This window comes from Pseudorca crassidens, chromosome 19 (assembly GCF_039906515.1).
Source record: "Pseudorca crassidens isolate mPseCra1 chromosome 19, mPseCra1.hap1, whole genome shotgun sequence".
Lineage (NCBI taxonomy): Eukaryota > Metazoa > Chordata > Mammalia > Artiodactyla > Delphinidae > Pseudorca > Pseudorca crassidens.
The window spans coordinates 39,812,748-39,834,500 of record NC_090314.1 but is presented as its reverse complement, the minus strand read 5'-3'; the positions used below and the strand labels follow the sequence as shown (position 1 = coordinate 39,834,500).

Below are 21,753 nucleotides of genomic sequence, written 5' to 3'. Positions count from 1 at the left end.
GGAAGGCGTCCGCGCGGCGGCCATTTTGTCTTGTCGGCTCCTGTTTAGCGCAGGCTTTTAGGCCGGGAGCGGGCTGGAGAGCTTGGCGACTGTGTCGCCGGCGTTTTCTTTGGTGGGTGCCAGGGCTGGTGGGAGCAGTCGCCCGAGGAAAGCACCATGATTTCGGCCGCGCAATTGTTGGATGAATTAATGGGCCGGGACCGAAACCTCGCCCCGGATGAGAAGCGCAGCAACGTGCGGTGGGACCACGAGAGCGTAAGTCCCGCGGGCCTTGGGCCTGTGCCCGGGCGCCGTGGGGGAGGGGAGTGGAACGGACTGGGGCCTGCCGGGGACGCGGCGCGGTTTGGGGCCCGGGCCGCCCCGGGGTCAAGTGTCTGACCCCGTGGCCGGAGGGAGCCGGGAGGATAGCCCGGGAGGGAGGAGTCCTCCTGGATCCTAGGATAAGGGATGACTTATTGTTGTTTAAGTATCAAGGAAGTCAAAAAGACCCTTGGCAGAATTGAAAAGCACCTTAATCAGGCAGGGAAAGGCGGGAAAGGAAGGCATTTTTTTTTTTTTTTTAACATCTATAGGCTGTGGAGTTTTCACTTCATTGTGAAATAGGGGAAAGGGCAAATTCTACCGTTATTTGGGCTGAGCGACGTATTTAGACTGAAATTTCTGGCCAGCATTAGTGGTAAAAATCGTAACAGTATATTATTTCAGTAATGGTTCAGTTTCGACGCTTACATGGGGAAATAAAATTTTAAAAGAGGCCATAACTTGGTAGGGTTCACCGTGATTTACAAATATTGTTTGATAGCAGTACGGTCTAGTAAGCCATTCATGTAGATAATTGTCAAGGCATTTTCTTCACATGAAACTCATTTGATTTTCTTAACCCTGTAGGGGTAAATAATTATAAACCCGGTTTCACAGATGAGACTTGAGAGGCTCACCTAAGGTCTTTTGGCAAGTTAAATGGCGATCCTAAACCTAATCTTTGTGGTCTTGTTCACTTTCCACAGTTCTATGAAACTGGCTCTCTGCAAATACTCTGATGTTTATCTAGTGTTTTGAACACGGTGTGTAACATTTGTTTTAGGTCTTACCTGAAGAGTAGATGTAGAACTTAATTTTACGTGTGGTTGTCATCAAACAAGATAATTTAAAGGCAATTACTAATCAAAATATGAAGGAATAAACAAATATGCCTTTTTTTTGAAGTTGCTTACTCATTTTAAACATAGGCTTTGGTCAGAATAAAATTTCTCTTGCAGTGCGGGAAAACAAGTTGGTGCTAGACAAGTCTTTTCAGTACCTTAAAAAATAAGCGTTTGACTAAAGTGGGCGCTGCCTGATTCCACAGTAGTATGAAGTGTTGTGGTAGAATTCATAGAGTAACTGTGTTTTTTGCCTTGATTCTTTCTTTTCTAGGCATTTCTTTGTCACAGTGAAGTAACTTTTTCTTTTACCACTTCACTCAGTAATCTAAGCTTTGCAAAAAGAAAAAATGAACATTATGATTCACTTGATGGGCAAATAGGACATTTATCTATTTTGAATTACAGAGGGAAAATTCCTTTTGATTGCTCATCAACTGGAGCAGCCTATGTCTGTGCCTAATTGGTTTTGAACAAGTGTTGTGGAGAAACTTTTTTTCCTGGTGGTATTTTATTGCCATATTCCATTACATGTGCTGGGTTTATAACATAAGTAATGAGGCTGTCAGAAAAGCAACTTAAGTTTTATGTCGTCTTAGTTCAATAAATCTGTTTTCCTTTCAGGGTTTTTTTTTCCTTTTAGTGCTTCTCACTGATTTAAACTTGTGGTGCTGTTAAAATATTTTATGCCTTTAATGACAAGTTGCACTTCATTCTAGATTCAGGGATTTGAAAAAGTCAATTGCTGGTGTTTCAGATTCTTGTCTGCAAGGAAAGGTTGGTGTAGACCAGCGTGTGGCCTCTTCTAAATAAGCAGGAATTACTATAGAGTTTTATAAAGCTGGGGAAGCTCGTGGCATCACTTCCAGGTCATTTGCGTATGTTGTTGGCTGTTAGTCCTAAAATCCTGGAGGAATAGACAACCCCAGTATGTACTGTAAGGGTTTCACCATCACTGTAACCTGATATTTCAATTTTTTATTTTTTTGGCCACGCCTCGAGGCTTGTGGGATCTTAGTCCCTGACCAGGGATCAAACACAAGCCCTAGTCAGTGAAAGCGTGGAGTCCTAACCACTGGACCACCAGGGAATTCCCCCAAATATTTTTGCATTCCTGTTCTATCTGGAAATTTTTCTTTGCCACACTTGCACTGGATGCAGAAAGCCATTTCAGCTGGGTGGGGTCCTTTTGTTTAACAATGAAATGGAAGCTTTACCTTAGTGTTAAAAAATTCCTAGATGTCTGCATCAGACTGATCTTTGGAATTTGTTTTAAATGCAGATATCTGTACTTCTTGGGCGCCCACCCACCCCCATTCTGATAGGTCTACATTAAGGCCCCAGAAATCTGCATTTTTTAAAATGGCATCTTTATGCATTCTAAAGCTTGTGAACTACTGCTTCCTGACCCACGTCCTTAGTGTCAATACTAGGTTTTTTTGTTTTAATAAATTTATTTGTTTTTATTTTTGGCTGTGTTGGGTCTTCGTTGCTGTGTGTGGGCTTTCTCTAGTTGTAGCGAATGGGGGCTACTCTTCGTTGCAGTGCACGGGCTTCTCATTGTCGTGGCTTCTCTTGTTGCGGAGCACGGGCTCTGGGTGCGCAGGCTTCGGTAGTTGTGGCACTTGGGCTCAGTAGTGTCACTCGGGCTCAGTAATTGTGGCACTCGGGCTCAGTAGTTGTGGCTCGCAGGCTCAGTAGTTGTGGTGCACGGGCTTAGTTGCTCTGCGGCATGTGGGATCTTACCAGGCCAGGGATCAAACCCATGTTCCTTGCCTTGGCAAGCGGATTCTTAACCACTGTGCCACCGGGGAAGCCCAATACTAGGTTTTTAATTGTGAGCTAGAAGCACTTGGGGGAAACTCACTTTTAAGTGAAGGATGCTTCTGTGATGCAAATTACTGACCTTTCATTTATTTGTAAAGATGTATGTAACCACTATCAGAGAAAGTGCTTTACGTTACAGGCCTTTCCAACTTTTGTAGATTGTTACCTTTGGATCTGAGAGAAAGTAGTGTTCAACTAAAGTAGTTTTCAACTCAAGTCAAATCAGCTTTAATACTGTTCCAAGGATTCATTGACACACCCTCCTCCCTCATTGATTAATATTTTACATTTCCTTGAGATTAGTATTTTTGCGTTAAGCAGTTTGCTCTGCTTTGTTAATCCTAAACAACCAGGGTAATGAGGAAAGCATATGATTTTACCTGCCTAGTGTGAGCACCTTTTGGTTAGTGTTCACATGCAAAGATTTCAGCGTTTGATAGAGAAGGCATTGGTAGCCTTCTGATCATCTGAAGAGTTGAGATTGTAGGGAATTGTAAAGTTTGGTCTGGAGCTTTTATTATTATGTATATGAAAAGAATTTTGTAGTTCAAATTGAGGATTTTATATTGTAGATCTCAACCCCAAAGTGAAGTTAAGTGTTGACTTAACTCTGATTCTAATAATATGTAAAATGAGACTTTGTTCATAATTTTTCAAATTCAAGTGTGCCCTCTTTTCAATGAAGGCTTAATTTATGAAGGGAATTGAAATAAATGTTCTTTTCTAAAATTTTCACAATGTTAGCAGATACTGTCGCTGACACTGAAAGTTGTTTAGAAAAGAAAGAACAGTTAAGTTACTGTCCACATTTTTACTTGTGACTTTTAACATCTAAAAAAGGGATTCAGGGCTTCCCTGGTGGCGCAGTGGTTGAGAGTCCGCCTGCCGATGCAGGGGACACGGGTTCGTGCCCCGGTCCGGGAAGATCCCACATGCCGCGAAGCGGCTGGGCCCGTGAGCCACGGCCGCTGAGCCTGAGTGTCCGGAGCCTGTGCTCCGCAACGGGAGAGGCCACAACAGTGAGAGGCCCGCGTACCGCAAAAAAAAAAGGATTCAGAATCTAAGAAGGAAATTGGAAGCAAAAAATGAGTAAATATACCGCATGGCATCTACAGGTATTTTACTAGACAGTTTTTTTGTTTTTTTTTTTTGTGTGTGTGGTACATGGGCCTCTCACTGTTGTGGCCTCTCCTGTTGTGGAGCACAGGCTCTGGACGCACAGGCTCAGTGGCCGTGGCTCACGGGCCTAGCCGCTCCGTGGCATGTGGGATCTTCCCGGATCGGGGCAAGAACCCGTGTCCCCTGCATCGGTAGGCGGACTCTCAACCACTGCGCCACCAGGGAAGCCCTGCTAGACAGTTTTAATTCATAGTCACCAAAATGTTATTTCTGTCAGAAGTATAGACATCTCCTGCCACACTCTGTAGTACATGGTAAGTGTTGGGCTTCTTGGAATTGCCAGCAGCCTATATTTTGTGTATATAACTGCTGTTTGCTTTTTTCTCTCCAAAACACATACAGAAGTGAATAGTGGAATGAACTCTGCATGTAACCATACCCAGTGAGACACATTATCAACAGATGGCCAGTATTATTTCCTCTGTATGTCCTACCTCTTTCACTATTTTGAAGCAGTTCTATCATTTCAACCTTAAAGACATCATTATCTGTCTCTAAAATATAAGGACTGGGACTTCCCTGGCATTCCTGTGGTTAAGACTGCTAGTACAGGGGGCATCAGGTTCGCTCCCTGGTTGGGGAACTAAGATTCTGCATGCCTTGGAGCACGACAAATAAATAACCACAATATTATTATCAGACTGAAAATATTAAGGTATTTCCTTAATATTTGATTGCCTTTGGGAAACCATGTCTCTCTCTCTCCCTCCCTCCCTCCCTCCCTCCCTCCCTCCCTCCCTCCCTCTCTCTCTCTCTCTCTCCCTCTCTCTCTCTCTCTCTCTCTGTCTGTCTCTGTCTCTGTCTCTGTCTCTGTCTGTCTCTGTCTCATTAGACTTTTTTTTCCTTCTGATGCACCGTGCAGCTTGTGGAATCTTAGTTCCCTGACCAGGGATTAAATCTGGACCCTCAAGCAGTGAAAGCACGGAGTCCTAACTACTGGACTTCCAGGGAATTCCTGGTATCTCATTAGACTTGATTTCTTCACAAGGGGAGAAAGTAGCTTATGTTAGTATACAGTGTTTCATTGTTTTATGAAATGTGTTTAATTTTCTGATCATTTCTTGTAAATTGAGGAAGTTCCTATAATTACTTTGGATGATACAAATAATACAGATTATTTTGAATGACACAAAAATGTATCATTCTTATAATATGTACAACCGAATAGTATAGATGCAGCACTTTCCCTGAGAGAACTGTCATTTGGTAGCAGTTATGAAGGAGTAATGGGCTTTTGTAGCACAGTGGGGGAAAGTAGAGGGTCTAGAAAAGCACACATGAAAGGGGCACTTAACCCAGACTGGGGTACTTGGGGAAGGCCTCTTAAAGTGGACTTTAAATACTGAGACCTAAAGGATTCGTAGGAGTTAGCCTGAGGGAGAGAAGACAAATGTTACTAGGGGCTGGAGAGAATCTTAGGCCTGAGAAATTGTGAATGGTATTAGAGCTGAAGCCCTTGTTTTTGTTGTTGGGGGAGGAGGTGTGTAGATAGATGAGCAGGAACCTTGTTTTGAATGTTTTTTATAAGCCTTGTTAAAAGTTGGGACTAAATGACATTGGGAAATAATTGAAGGCTTCTTAGTGGGAGAGAGATGTTTACTATCTCAGCTACTGTGGAAAATTGATTAAAATTTTACAAGAAATTTGTGTAGGCAATAAAAAAGAGTGAACCATGACTAATTACTATGTTAGGAATTGATTTTATTATTACGTCCCCTCTGATTTAGAGTTGTTAAAATGATTTTTTACAAAAGTAAACTTGCTTTACTATAAAAGATTAAAATTAGAAGTAAACAGCGAAAGTCTGACCTTGTCTCCCCTTCCTATTGTCACATTCTCCTGGAAAAGCTTAAAAATTTGTATGTATGTTTCCAGATCTTTCCTAGTAATTTACAGACACAGATATAGAAGTGAAAGTTGTCATATAGTAATGTAATGTTATATAAATTATAATATATACTTAACAACTTTCACTTATACTGTGGAATCTTTCCTCATTGGTACATGTAAATCTACCTTAGCGCTTCACTGGTGGTGCAAGGAAGAATCTGCCTGCCATGCAGGGGACATGGGTTTGAGCCCTGGTCCGGGAAGATCCCACATGCCGCGGAGCAACTAAGCCCGTGTGCCCCAACTACTGAGCCTGTGCTCTAGAACCTGTGTGCCACAACTACTGAGCCCGCGTGTTGCAACTACTGAAGCCTGCGTGACTAGAGCCCGTGCTCTGCAACAAGAGAAGCCACAGCAATGAGAAGCCCGCGCACCACAACTGAGAGTAGCCCCCACTCGCCGCAACTAGAGAAAGCCCGCGTTAAGCAACGAAGACCCAACACAACCAAAAATAAATTTAAAAAAAATCTACCTTAGTTTAACTATTTCCTGGTGGATATGTAGATTATGTCAAATTCTTTTACCATTACCAACCAATCCGCAATGAATGTTCTCATACATGTAGCTGAATCATTTGTAGGATAGATTCCTAGAAAGATAATGACTAAGTTAAATGCATATTTTACTTAGTCATTTTGATGGATGCTGCGAAATTGTCCCACAACTCTAGTAATGTTTGGAATGTTCCTTTTCCCAACAGAGTATCTAATGCCAGGTTTTTATTTTTTTGAATTTTATTTTCAGATATTGTTTTAATTTTTGACAGTTTGACTTTGTTTAATGTGATGGAAACTTGGAATTAAAATTTCCTAGTCACATTCCTAAGATTGGTTGTATCTGCATTCTTTTGAGTGGTAGTGAAAAGTGTGCTGTTGAGATTGAACTCTTCTGGTCTTTAGTGTTACCTTAATTTATCAAGAGAATCACAATTATGTTATGAGAACTCTGCTCCCCCTTGCCACCTTTGGTTATCAGACTTCTAGGTCCATGATGGACATTTAGTAAAGACTTGCTGAGTCAAAGACTGTTAATATTTTTAGTTAAACATCCTCAATCGCTGGGAAGGGTTAAAAGAAGCAGTCTAAGTAGCTAGAGTTTATTGGGTAGAATAACAAATGTGTTGATGTTCCATTTCTTTGCAACAGTATCTTAAGGAGAATTGGAGAGTGGAAAGAGCACACAGAACAGAATTAGGAAAATAGATTTTAAACTCTATTTTGTAAGTAGCTAGATGCCTTCAGGGCAGGTCATGTGGTTGATCTCAGTTTCTCATCTCAGATGGAATGATTGGACTAAATTATAGGTAGACCTGCTGGCATGCCTTATTTGATCTACATAGTGCCTAAAGACATTTTAAAAAGTAATGGGTAGTATTTAAAAAACCAGACTTATTTGCTCATTTCTCCCAATTCAGTAAATGGAGAGTTTAAATTTTACAATCCCACTGTGAAATACTTATTGTCTCCTTTTTTTGTATTGAGGACACGAGGCAGAGTTACAGGTGAAAAGTGGCGGCCACGTTTCAAACTCTGCAGTATGTTGCCTCTCCAAGCATACCTATTTCAACTTGCCTATTTCATACTCTGCTATGTCTGTCTTTTCATGTTTCCTTATGCCTAGAATGTCTTGTCATTCCACTTCTGAACTTAACCAGTTCAAGCTTCACCACTTGACATTCCTGACTAAATTCCTGTCTGTTCTAGTGATGCATGTACATTTTAGTTTTTGTGTCACTACTAAACCGAGCTTCTTGAGGAGTGAGTCTTAACATGGTCTTGTATTGATACTTCAAGCATCGTTTTTAGCACATAGTGTTAAATGATTGTTTAAGTGTCATTTTCTACTTTTTCAAATTAAATGCCGTTTAAAATTAAAATTCCATACAGTACTTACTAGATTTAAGTGTGTTCACTCACGTATTTTATTGGAAAACTGACATAGTATATTTAGACTTAGAGTTTTGACCACTTAGAATGTACTGTTTTTTTGAAAACTATTTATATAAATAAGACTTAGAGTTTAGAATAAAACTTTATTTATTTTATTTGTTTATTATTTTTGGCTGTGTTGGGTCTTCCTTGCTGTGTGTGGGCTTTCTCTAGTTGCGGCGAGCGGGGGCTACTCTTCGTTGCGGTGCACGGGCTTCTCATTGCAGTGGCTTCTCTTGTTGCGGAGCATGGGCTCTAGGCGTGCAGGCTTCAGTCGTTGTGGCGCGCAGGCTCAGTAGTTGTGGCTCGCGGGTTCTAGAGTGCAGGCTCAGTCGTTGTGGTGCATGGGCTTAGTTGCTCCGTGGTATGTGGGATCTTTCTGGACCAGGGATCAAACCCGTGTCCCCTGCATTGGCAGGCAGATTCTTAACTGCTGTGCCACCAGGGAAGTCCTAAGAATAAAACTTTGAATAGCTCTGAAAATCAGAGGTATTTTAGTTTTAAAAACCAGAATTTATTACACATTTTATGACAAACCTTGAAGTTAGTAGTCATCCCCACTTTTACAGAAAACTTAAGTCATACAGTATGTGGTAAATCCCAGTTCAGACCCAGGTTAGTTTGATTTTGGTGATAAATGTTATTAAAACTAAGATTCTATAAGTACTATTTGGAAATACTTCCAAAAAGATTTCCTTCCTAGAAATACTCAAGTTTGTATTTGGTTATATTTAAGAGTCAGGAGGGACCATAGAGATGTTTATTCCTTTTGTTTTAATGAACAGTAGTCTTATATTTACATATGTACTTGAAAGCAAAATGCATAGTGATAGTAATAACTTTCATACTTATGATAGTAAACTTTTATACTTATGAGAGCTGAACGCCAAGTTTAGTTTTAAAATTAAATAATATAATTAAAACCATATAATTTGTAGCTATAAGTAATGGTAAATGCTGGTAATAACTATTATTAACCTATTTCATATAACTATTAAAATTGTGGGAAATTTGTTAAATAATTTTTGGGCCCTTGGAACCAGGGTTAATAGTCTGAAAGATAAGTAGCATACCCTCTTTGTCTCTGTCCTCCTTCCCCCAAATGAAAGGGATTCTTTTTTTTTTATTAGTTAATTATTTGGTTGCGCCGGGTCTTAGTTGCGGCTCATGGGCTCCTTAGTTGTGGCTCGCCTGCTCCTTAGTTGTGGCATGCAAACTCTTAGTTGCGGCATGCATGCGGGATCTAGTTCCCTGACCAGGGATCAAACCTGGGCTCCCTGCATTGGGAGCACGGAATCTTAACCACTGTGCCACCAGGGAAGTCCCCTGAAAGAGATTCTTAAACTGAATGTTGGCATTGGTATTTTGCTGATACACTTAAAGTGGGTGCAAAATTTAACAAATCAGACTTTTTAATAATTAGAAAAGTATATAGCATTTTAAAACATTTGCATGTATAGAGCCCTTTTAAAATTCAGGTATAGTTGATTTACAATATTATATAAGTTTCGGGTGTACAACATAGTGATTTACAATTTTTAAAGATTTTACTCCATTTACAGTTACTGTAAAATATTGGCTATATTCCCTGTGCTGTACAATATATCTTTGTAGCTTATTTATTTTATACATCATAGTCTGTACCTCTTAATACACTACCTCTATTTTGCCCCTCCCTTTTCCCATTTGTTCTCTATATCACAGAGTCTGTTTTATTTTGTTGTTATTATATTCACTAATTTGCTTTTTTTTTTTTTTAAGATTCCACAAATGCATACAGTATTTGTCTTTCTCTGTCTGGCTTATTTCACTAAGTATAATCCCCTCCAAGTCCATCTTTGTTGTTGCAAATGGCAAATTTTCATGGCTGATTAGTGTTCCATTGTGTATATATACCATATTTTCTTTATCCATTCATGTGTTGAGGGACACTTAGGATGCTTCCATATCTTGGCTATTGTAAATAACGCTGCTGTGAACATTGGGGTGCATGTATCATTTTGAATTAGTGTTTTCGTTTTCTTTGGATATATACCCTGGAGTGGAATTGTTGGATCATATATGGTAGTTCTATTTTTATTTTTTGAGGAACTTACATACGGTTTTTCCACAGTGGCTGCACCAATTTACATTCCTACCAACAGTGTACAAGGGTTCCCCTTTCTCCACATCCTCGCCAACATGTTATTTGTGGTCATACAGAGCCTTTTTAATAATTTAAAATCGAGTGTTAGAACTTCTAAAGAAAAGAAAATGGTACAAAGATACTATGACATATGGCTACATATAACAGGATAATATTTATATAAAACTAAATCTGTTTAGACATGATTTTTGAATCTCATTGTTCTTTATGAGACCTTTCTTTATAAGACCTTCGTTCTTCTGGACACAGCTTATGGAACCACATTGCTTCACACAAGTATAAAACAATTGACCTTTGAAGCAAAAAACAATCTAAATCTATTTCAGATTTAACATCCAGTTCTAAGTGTCTCGAAAAAACTCATTCAATCTTAAATTTAGCAGACCTTTTCTATCATGTGTTATAGTTGTACATTGAAAATTTACCCAATAACAATGAAGGGTTATATGAAGGGAGATATTTTGGAATTTTGCTTAACAGGTTTTGGTTTGCAGTGTTATAGAATTAAACATAGGATAGAGCAGTCTCGGAATATATCTGAAGGAGTTACAAAAGTACCAATGAGAGAGAATTAAAAGTCGGTTTCATGTTAATAATTCTTCCTCATACCATAGAAATTACTCAGTAAAGTGCTGGCATGTGTGAAAATATCCACTACACCTTAGGGCCTGTTACAGGATCTCTTTAAGTGAAAATACTGAACCAGATTGCTTTAAATAAGTGTTATTTGGAATTTAGGCAGTGATTTCCAAGTCTTAGTCTGTAAATTGGTTCTGGTCTTTAACAAAGTTAGGAAAATAAGAACAGTGTGTTTTTAATTAAAAATAAAAAGTTATCTTTTTTCTGGATGTCTTTATCCAATATTTTTTGTTGCTTGGGAGTAGGGCAGTGATTTCTAATACTGTAATAGAAATAGGAAGTAATTATAGAAATAGAAAATGCTGGTAACTGTCAGTCCTGCATTTCTTGTACTGGAATCCAGGAGTCTGAAAGTCATTAATTTACCTAACTAAATGGCTTAACAAATGAAATTATTCTTAAACTTACTTGGTTGAAAGATGAAGATCATGAAATGAGAAAATAGTTATTTGGCACCCTTTTCTGGTATAGTTCTAAAACCAAACAATTTCAAAAAGTTAAATTACCTTTGTTTTTCTTCACTAGGTTTGTAAATATTATCTCTGTGGCTTTTGTCCTGCGGAATTGTTCACAAACACTCGTTCTGATCTTGGTAAGTAAGTGTTCTGTGTAACTTTTATCGAATTTATGATTAAAGAGAAACTGATACTTTATAATTTTGAAAAGAAGTTTCCTCTTAAAGGTTTGTTGATAAAGTAATTTCTTTCCTGGCTTAGTTTTTTGAATGTATTAATAAATGTCAGTCTAATTAAACATGGTGGCTTAATTGAATATACATATCTATTTCCACTCCCTCCTGAAACCCTTCCACTAAAATGAAAATTTAAAAACAAAAAAGGTGTAAATGGAAGAGTCGAGATAACATTAGAGATGTCAGCACATTTTTGGAAGATGACAAGTGGATGGAAGAATAGCAGAGAAACCTGTACCCTAAAAGCCTGCAGAAGGGGATATTAAACAGAAGAAAGAGTTTGATCAGCAGAACCCTGGACAGGCTCAGGATTTGGAGGCATCAGGTACCATAGAAGGCAGAGTTGAATCATGGGGCTGAAAACCAGAGATTAGTCTAGTTCAGGGTTTCTCAACCTTGACATTTGACAGTTTTACCTGGAAAATTCTGTGTTTGCGGGGGTGGGAGGGGCTGTCCTGTGGATTGTAGGATGTTTAGTAGCATCCTTGGCCTGTACCCAGTAGATGCCAGTAACATCTCCCAATTGTGACAACCAAAAATGCCTCCAGGCATTGCCAGATACCTCTGGGGGCAAAACTGCCCTTGTTGAGAACCACTAGTCTGTGTGGTCAGACCTGTGCATCTGGTGATTCTGTCTCCCACCCCTACAGCCCAGGAGACCCCGGGGGTTATGTTCTGAAGAAATTGGGGTAAAGAGACTAGTTCATTTGAGCCACAAAATGCAAAAAAAAATCTGATCATTTTCTTCTCCCAAGGATGGTACATAACTAGTATCATTCTAGAAACATTAACAGCTTGCCCTAAAACATTAAGAGCACATTAGGGCTGGATGTATCTAGATACTGGGAGTAGAGATACAGGATAGGGCAGTAATGAACGAAGATGAGACTATAAGAGATAAAATGAGTCTGTATTTTCAATAGTGAGGTTTTCCCATTCCCTTCCTCTGCCCTGTTCCTAGAAGGATACAGCCAGATGTTTTTCCCCAGGCAGAAGAGAAGAGGATTCTTTAGAGAAAGTGAACAGTTCCAGAGAAATGATCTACAGGTACTGACCCTTGGGGAATCTCCTAAAGAAAGTCTTGCTGCCCGATTTTCCTATGGTAAAGCCCGTTAGTTGACAAACCCTGCCTGAGCATACCAACTTCGAGTCAGATTTTGGAAGTGTTTTGCCAGCCAAGGAATACCAGTCAGACATTTGAAGAAAACCTTCAAGCACAAAAGATTAACCAAAACCAACAGAAAAAAAGAATTTAGTGGAATATGGTGGATAATGGGGGAAAACAGAAGAAAAAAAATTTTAAAGCCGTAACTAAATTCAGTATCCTCAGAGAAATAAGAGAACATATCAGGAGGAATAGGATGCTGTATTAAAAGGGAAGTTTTGAAAAACTAAGAAGAGTTCTTAGAAATTAGAACTAGAGAAATCTGAAATAAAATCAGGGGAAAGTTTTGAGGATAAAATTAATTTGTGGAATGTTGATAAAAAATTAAAATTTGAAAAAATTATATCAGTCCAGTCCTCTAATAGCTAATTAAGAGTTCTAGATAGAGAAAACAGAAGGGAGGAAATTTTAATATTGCATTACTAAAGGACTTTACCCTCTAGATTGAGTGAGTCCTTCAAGAGCTCAGTACAACAAATGAAAAAAGATCCACACCATTGTGAAATTCCAGAACACCAGGCGTGAGGGTGGGGCACATAGGATTATCAGTCAGGATGGCCTCAAATTTGTCAGTATGACACTGGAAGTTGAAGACACTGCAGAATCACCCTCAGGATTCTGAATGAAAAAATGTTTTTACCTAGGTTAGCTATATAGCCAAACAAAAGGACATTTTCAGACATGCACGGTCTCAACAAACTTATCTACCACCTTTTCTCTGGAAACTCATGGGCGTAAACCAAGGAGAGAAATAAGAGATCCAGTAAACTTCAGTACAGACCAGAAAAGGAATTTCTAAGGATGACAACTCTATTAGTGAGCTTAGAAAAAAAGCAGCCCAGGCTGAAGCAGGACAGAAAGCTCATGGAAGAAAATAAAGCTGATTATCTGATATATTTTGAATCTTGAGGGTCATTGGTATTGAGATAGTTTCTTACAGCTGAGTTAAAGTGTTTGAGATGAATTTGGAAATAGAGACATAGAAAAGACTAAACAAAAGAAAGAATTCCAGTAAGTTTATCGAAAGTGTCATTATAATGCACCTTTTGTTTGACTCAGCAGTTAATGTAGGACTTGCATAATCAAAATATAAGCACTGAATGTTTATTTAACCTAAATTTTTGATGCCTAGGATAAACCAAGAAAAAGCAAAATAAGCATAAAATTTAGAAATATGGAGGTAATTCCAGAAGATACAACTAAAAGGGTCAAAATTGGTTGCCTTTTGGAGATGGTAAGGGGTAGGACTAGGGTGCTAGTCTTGTACTATTCACAGAGACTCGAAATTAATAAAATGGCGCTGGTGGTTCAGACCAGTGGTCTGCCCTCATCCCAGTTTTCTTCTTGGTGGCAGTAAGGAACAATTTTTTCATTCCTCCTACTCCCTCTTTTTTCTTCTCTTACATAGTTCTGTGTTATACTCATCTTGAAGACTAAGGAGAACACTTCTCATGTGCTTACTTGGGTATGTCGCTTCATGATTCAGTAGGCTTAATTTAGGTGTCTACAGACTACTCAGTGATTAAATGGATCTTCTTTCCTTTTTTAAAAAGAACTTTTGTTTTAGCAAGAGAAAAGTTAACTTCAATAATTTATACCTTCATATTTCTTGTTCTTTCAGGGCCTTGTGAAAAAATTCATGATGAAAATCTGCGAAAACAGTAAGTTACCTTTTGGGGGGTCATCCCCCACCCCCATCATTATTTGGCTTTAAGGGGACAAGGATTGAAGAAATAATTGAAATTCGTGTAAAATGAATGTTGGACAGAGGTCCTCTTCATTAGTTGGGGGTGGTACAAAGTGATGCAGCTTTATGTAGTATCACCATATGAGTACATACTGTATGCCAAGAATAAGCCTAAGCATTTTTTTCTATATCACATTTGTGTTTTATTTTTTTTCTTTTATTATTATTTTTTGATGGCTCCTCACGGCTTGCAGGATCTTAGTTCCCTGACCAGGGGTTGAACCCGGACCCTCAGCAGTGAAAGCACAGAGTCCTAATACTGGACCGCTAGGGAATTCCCTACGCCTTCAGTCTAAACGCAGTAGTCCATGAGATTAGTTAAGATAGAATATGAGAGTTGTAATCAAGAAAGATTTGGAAGGAAAGCAGTGCTTGTTTGTTTTCATTTTTATTAGGTATGAGAAGAGTTCTCGTTTTATGAAAGTTGGCTATGAGAGAGATTTTCTTCGATACTTACAGAGCTTACTTGCAGAAGTAGAACGTAGAATTAGACGAGGCCATGCTCGTTTGGCATTATCTCAAAACCAGCAGTCATCTGGGGTGAGTATGAAATTAATTTACAGTCTTTGTAAAGTGGCCTTGTTCTCTGGAAACCCAGAGATTTCCCTAGTGTTGAAACTTGTGTTCAGGTTCATTCATTACTTTGTATTCTTTTAAAATTTCATTCTTTATTAGTAAATATAATATTGATTTTGCTAATCATAACGTTTTGATCTTAGATATAAATAACTGACAGAATATGCAGCTGATTAACAAAAATTGAGGCAACTGAGTTACTGTCCTTGTGATTCAGCGTTTCAGTTATTAAATAAAATAGTAGGGATGGTATGTGAGATTTTGAACGTCTATCTCTGTATTTTAGTTGTTGATAATACATTCTGTTGTCTCCATTAGGCAGCTGGTCCAACAGGCAAAAATGAAGAAAAAATTCAGGTTCTAACAGATAAAATCGATGTACTCCTGCAGCAGGTGAGAATTGTGTGCGTTAATGTCAGAAAATACTTGGAGTAGACACTTAACCAAAGAAGGTATAAGGACGGCAAATAAATACATGTAAAGTTGCTCAATGTCATTAGACATTAGGGAAATACAAATCTACAGTGAGATGCTTTTTGAACACCTATTAGAATTGCTAAAATTAAAAAGACTGACCATATCAAGTGTTAGTGGAGAGCTGGGCAAACTATCTTATGCTGTTGGGGTATGTAAAATGGTGCAGCCACTTTGGAAAAAGGTTTCTCTCTTAAAAAGTTAAAAGAGGCACCGCGAGCCATTACACTGCTAGGGAGATGAAAGCATATGTTTACACAAAGAGTTGTATACCGATGTTTATAGTGGCTTTATTCATACTAGGCAAGTAACACCCCAGACAAACCTGGAAAGAACTCATGTGTCAGTAGGTTAATGGATAAAAAAAAATGTGATGTATCTATACCAGCGGTCCCCAACCTTTTTGGCACCAGGGACCGGTTTCATGGAAGACAGTTTTTCCACAGATGGGGGTGGGGGGATGGTTTCGGGATGATTCAAGCTCATTACATTTATCGTGCAGTTTATTTCTATTGCTGTTACATTGTAATATATAATGAAATAATTATACAGCTCACCATAATGCTGACAGGAGGTGGAGCTCAGGTGGTAATGTCAGCGATAGGGAAGCAGCTGTAAATACAGATGAAGCTTTGCTTGCTCGCCTGCTGCTCACCTCCTGCTGTGTGGCCAGGTTCCTAATAGACCACGGACCACTCTTGATCTGGGGGTTGGGGACCCCGATCTATATACAGTGTGATACACTATTCAGTAATAAAAAGGAATTAATTACATGTAACTGTGGATGAATCTTAAGATAATTAGGTTGAGTGAAAGAGGCCAGAGCCCTACAGAAGGAAAAAAAAGTGCATGGTTCCATTTAAATAAAATTCTAGAAAATGCAAACTAATCTATAGTGACATAAAGCAGATCAGGGGTTGCTTTGGGAGGAGATACAGCAAAGGGGCAGGAGGAAGCCTTCTCGGGTGATGGATATGTTTATTATCTAGATGGTGGTGTTGCTTTCATGGGAGTCAAACCTTATGAAATTGTGCACCTTAGAAATTTGCTGTTTATGTTCCTGTCAAGTATACATAATTAATGCAGGCTTCACTAAACAAAACCAAACAAAAAGACCCAAAACAACCGCTAAATGCTAATGAAGCTTGGGGTAAAAAGAAAAATACTTGGATAGTGTGGTTAGAAAGATATCCTGACTGCTTTTTAAATTCCCCTTAGATTGAAGAATTAGGATCTGAAGGAAAAGTAGAAGAAGCCCAGGGAATGATGAAATTAGTTGAACAGTTAAAAGAAGAGAGAGAATTGCTTAGGTCCACAACTTCGGTGAGTAGCAACCTCATTTTGGTTTACCCAGGCTGTTCACTGTGAATTACTAGGATCTATTCTGATTTGAGAACAGTTTTCTAATGTCAGCAAACTTTATTTTAAAGGACCACATAGTAAATATTTTAGGTTTGCAGGTCACAAGATTTGTAATATAAAGGCTCGTATATTACAAAAGCAGCTTTAAACAATATATAAACAATTGGATGTGGCTTTGTTCCAGTAAAACTTTACAAAAACAGGCCTCTAAGCCGCTGGCTTGCCAACCTGTGCCTTAGATCATAAGAATTGATTTAGGCCTGGGTTTTATTTATTTTTTGTTAGAACAAATTACTCAGTTTGTATTTACCTTAGTGCAGAATTGCTATACTCTTAATAATACCTTCTACTTTCTTAACTTTCAGTTAGAGAATATAATGTTTGGATATTGATACGTGTTTTTGTGTCAATGTATTTGATATGCCTTTGATACAGTGTATTTTGTATCAGTGTATGTATTTGTACGTACAAAATACATGTTTTGGATATTGATGCTAGAATATAATTGGTCATTGGTTCCCAAATATTAAAAGGATATGTTCAGATTATACTCAGTGAGTTCAATTCCTTAATGATTTTGAAAAACATTTTTAATATGGAGTCCACACTTTTAACCTGTTGAACCAAGCGAGAAATGAATTCAGACTAAAATAGGTAGCTTTTTCGAGGTGGTATAGGTAGCTCTTTCTTTGTTGGAGTTGAGGGATGGGGTCTCAGTACTTCTTGGGTGATGTGGAAAGTTGATTGCTGCTGTCATGCTTCCTCTCTCTAAAAGTTGCTGCTCAGTATTATGGCTTTGGGGAAGTGGAAAGTAGCAGTTGACAAAATTAAAAATCTATTCTAAATGTTAAGTACTTTTGGGGTGATTTGTTTGTTCTGTCTTCCTCAGATATTCTTATAATAACTGATTTATCATTTCAGACAATTGAAAGTTTTGCTGCCCAAGAAAAACAAATGGAAGTTTGTGAAGTGTGTGGAGCCTTTTTGATAGTGGGAGATGCCCAGTCCCGGGTAGATGACCATTTGATGGGAAAACAGCACATGGGCTATGCCAAAATTAAAGCTACTGTAGAAGAATTAAAAGTAAGTTTCTTATAAACATGTATTTTAGCTATAGCTAGTACTTTATTTTAATATGGTTAAAAATTGATCACACAGAGATATAAATCTCTCGTTGATATTTTTGCTGACTGTGTTATTTGAGGTAGCGATAATCCCTATAATGCTTTGCTATTCATTAGATTAGCAAAACACTTTATTATTTTTACTCCGTAGTGCCAGGAATTTGGGAGAAAGAATATTCCTGAGGGTTTAGTCAAATAATATCTTGTGTACATACATGGTGTTGAGATTTCTCCATTTCACTTTTAGGGCATCAAATTCCATAAGTTGGTCTAAAAATGCTTCACATTAGGTAGCCATTGTTTGACAGTGTCTTTATATAGTTCTTAAAAAAAAAATCAAACTCTATTTCCTTAGGAAAAATTGAGAAAAAGAACTGAAGAACCTGATCGTGATGAGCGTTTAAAAAAGGAGAAACAAGAACGAGAAGAAAGAGAAAAAGAAAGGGAGAGAGAAAGGGAAGAAAGAGAGAGGAAAAGACGAAGAGAAGAGGAAGAAAGAGAAAAAGAAAGGGCTCGAGACAGAGAAAGAAGAAAGAGGAGTCGATCAAGGAGTCGTCACTCAAGCCGAACTTCTGACCGAAGATGCAGCAGGTCTCGGGACCACAAAAGATCACGAAGTAGAGAAAGAAGGCGAAGCAGGTATATTGAACACATGAAACAGTGCCAGACATATAGTGAGTGCGCAATAAACAGTAGTAATTACTAGTGATATTCCTTGGTACTTGACCCTCTTAAGTCTCAGTAAGTGTGAGGATGGATTATGAGAGTTGAATCTGAACGAGTCCATCTTCGAGGCAACTTCATTGCTATTTCTGAGGCAGTCTAAGGAGGTTTGATGCAGTCTTATTAGGAAGTCAGTGTATTGGATGGTCTTTTAAGTGCTTCTCTTATTGATTCTGAGAAGACTTTTTTTTTTTTTTTTTTTTTTTTTTTTGCGGTTCGCAGGCCTCTCACTGTTGTGGCCTCTCCCGTTGCGGAGCACAGGCTCTGGACACACAGGCTCAGCGGCCATGGCTCACGGGCCTAGCCGCTCCGTGGCATGTGGGATCTTCCTGGACCGGGGCACGAACCCGTGTCCCCTGCATCGGCAGGCGGACTCTCAACCACTGCGCCACCAGGGAAGCCCAAGACATTTAAATTATAAATTATTTTGGGTAGGGCTACCTATTTGAAAAATTGAAGTTAGAAGGGTTTTCAGTTCTTAAGATTTCTAATGTAAATATGTTTTAATAGTAGATTCTATTCTTTTGCCTTTAAGGGTAAATTTTGCTTTTAATCTTGTTATTTATTCAACAGTATGTAATTCTTCAAGGTTTTTTATCACTGTAATATCAGCTGAAATTGCTTTCCTTTTGTTTCAAATTATTTAAGAAGCAGAGATCGACGAAGAAGCAGAAGCCATGATAGGTCAGAAAGAAAGCATAGATCTCGTAGTCGGGATCGAAGAAGATCAAAAAGCCGAGATCGAAAGTCATATAAGCACAGGAGCAAAAGTCGGGACAGAGAACAAGATAGAAAATCCAAGGAGAAAGGTTAGTTTTTATGAGAATTTAATTTATTAAGAGAATGTTTTCACTTTCTTGTCTCCCCACCGACTCACTTTTCTTCAGACACAGGCAGAGTTCCACTTCAAGCTATACTCATTTTCACTTATGATGAATACCATTCAGTAGGAGACAAGCATTATTCTTCCCTCTCCTGCTCTGATTTGTGAGAATGAGTTGGCCTGGTGTTTTCTTAGAACATGTTAAAGTCACATCCTTCAATTGGTAACTTGAAGGCTTATCATTTAGTTTCTTCCAAGTATTGCATTACCTTTTAGCCTTATTAAGGTGTAGAGTTCTTGGTTATTGGCAACTTTTTTTTTTTTTTTTGGTACTTGCTGCAGTGTTCCATAATATGTCTTGCAGAGTAAATGTACATTACTGCATTGGTTCTCATGTACAGCATTCATTTAACTCAGTACTTCTAAGTTTGCAGTAGTTGAATGCCTTACATGTGTCTTACCGTGTTTTTTATTGAAGCAACATGCTCTTTCCCCTCTACTTTTTCCTTTGGTTTTCTGTGGCATTCCAGTATCTGGTTCACTGTGCACTCTTAATGGACTTTTTCATTTTGTTTTTGGCATGTTTTCACAAGGATATTCTCATCTTTCAACTTAGCCTTCATTGAACGATAATTCTTTTAATCATTAGGGTTGCCTTTCTGCGTTTTCTTCAGATTCTTCGTGCGTCTGTCATTTTGTATTGACTGGGCTATTGTGCTTTGCATGGTTTTCAGGAATGAGAGAAAGGGCTTATTTCTAATTTTCTTGGCTCTGCTTGTTCCATCCTGTTCTGCCTATCTCTGTCCATGTTTGATCACCAACATAATATGTGTGCTCCTGTTTGAATTTATTGTATTAGATGTGTATGTGATACTCATTATTTTCTTTTATGAAACTAGTCTATGGTTTTTGTGGGGTTTAACTGAGTTAGGAAACTAGCAGCACAAACAATGGATTTTTTTTTTGTTGTCTTTTATTTTTCCTCAGATAAGTGCACCTTCTCTTTTTAAAAATATTTACATATATTCACTTTTTCTACAACATGGAGCAAATGTTAAAAAGTAGGGAACAGGGTAATTTTTAAAACTTGCTGTTGTGAGCTTTAGTATTTGCCATTTAAGTTCAGAAATTACTTTTGTGATTCAAAAGGCAATTGATACCCAGAGTTAACTGACTATATAAGTTTTAAGAAAGCTTCACCCAACCTTTTTGCAAGACTTTCTGTATAATATATTTTGGGGATGATGGGTCAACTCTCAAGAGCCAGATAAGGATGTCAGAGATAAAATTAATCACTTCTCTCTGAGAACTAAAGCTCTTTGCTGTATCCTCATTTGTGACACTTAAAATAGTTGCATTGGTTCTCAGGGACAAAAGCTAGCTAGCCTTCATAACTATCTGGGATCAAAGTTGAGCAATAAATGTCACTGGTCTGACTTAAAAACAGTTTGTATAATTTCTAGAGAGAGCAGAAAAGATGAGTTGAATTGCTAAACTCTGATCCTTATTGTAATGATGACATCGTGGAATATAATCAAACTTTTGTTTAAGTAAAATAAGCTGCATTGTGTTTAGATTATGGACAAACAGGGATTTTCCTGGTGAGATGTGGAGGAAGGAGTGAAGACTTGATTCAGAGAAAACTCTGCATCTGGTCCATCTTGAAAGATTGGGTATGCCGTTATAGATTTATTTTAAACGTTGGGATCTCTTATAGAAGTGACATGATTTATTGGCTTTTGAAAATACCGTGTGGCCAATTAGGCACTCCTGTATAAATAACTGAAGGCCTGAACTTTGAGGTCAGATATGAGCAGTAGCAAGCATTTGATAATGGCGATGAATAAGAGGGAGCTCACTACTCCACGTGCTGTAATGAAAGCACTTTATCTGACTCCACAAATGAAAAGTGGTTTCTTGCACAAACCTATCTTTCTTAACCACCAACCAATTTAGGTTGCTCTCTTTGTCAAGAGAGGTTCCTTTTTTAATCCATAGCCCTGAAGTCCACCACACTTTGTGGATGTCCTTAGGACTATTAAGATCTACCATATTTATATAGGGCAGAAGATAAGATTATTGGACTGACTACTAGTCCTCTACGGGGCAACAAGACGACTCTTCCTCATTGAAGCTACCTGTGCACCGGAGAAGCCCATAAGGCACAAAGGGAGGACTTTCCCACAAGGTCAGTTAGAGCACACTGTACTGGCGCAGTTCTCATAAGTGGACAGACAGACGTGAAGCAAGTCCTGCAGTCAGCTACTTGGACGTTGCTTCGTGCATTTTGCAAGTGTTATGGACTGAATATGCTCCT

At 38.5% G+C, this 21,753-nt stretch overlaps 1 protein-coding gene across 13 annotated transcripts in view; it reads left to right on the top strand.

Moving 5' to 3' along the window:
• The window catches only part of LUC7L3 (LUC7 like 3 pre-mRNA splicing factor), a 25,027-nt gene continuing 3,274 nt past the window's right edge, over positions 1-21,753 (top strand). For 5 of the 13 annotated variants that reach the window (XM_067716412.1, XM_067716413.1, XM_067716408.1 and 2 more), the window contains exons 1-9: positions 3-255; positions 11,277-11,343; positions 14,229-14,268; positions 14,750-14,894; positions 15,249-15,323; positions 16,623-16,727; positions 17,688-17,849; positions 18,246-18,529; positions 19,262-19,422. In XM_067716412.1, coding sequence (XP_067572513.1) covers positions 157-255; positions 11,277-11,343; positions 14,229-14,268; positions 14,750-14,894; positions 15,249-15,323; positions 16,623-16,727; positions 17,688-17,849; positions 18,246-18,529; positions 19,262-19,422 — 1,138 coding nt within the window. In that variant the 5' untranslated portion in view covers positions 3-156. Of the gene's footprint in view, positions 256-11,276; positions 11,344-12,418; positions 12,490-14,228; positions 14,269-14,749; positions 14,895-15,248; positions 15,324-16,622; positions 16,728-17,687; positions 17,850-18,245; positions 18,530-19,261; positions 19,423-21,011; positions 21,110-21,498; positions 21,625-21,753 lie in introns of those variants that run through there. The other 8 variants (XR_010937594.1, XR_010937595.1, XM_067716411.1 and 5 more) reach the window with 6 other exon arrangements.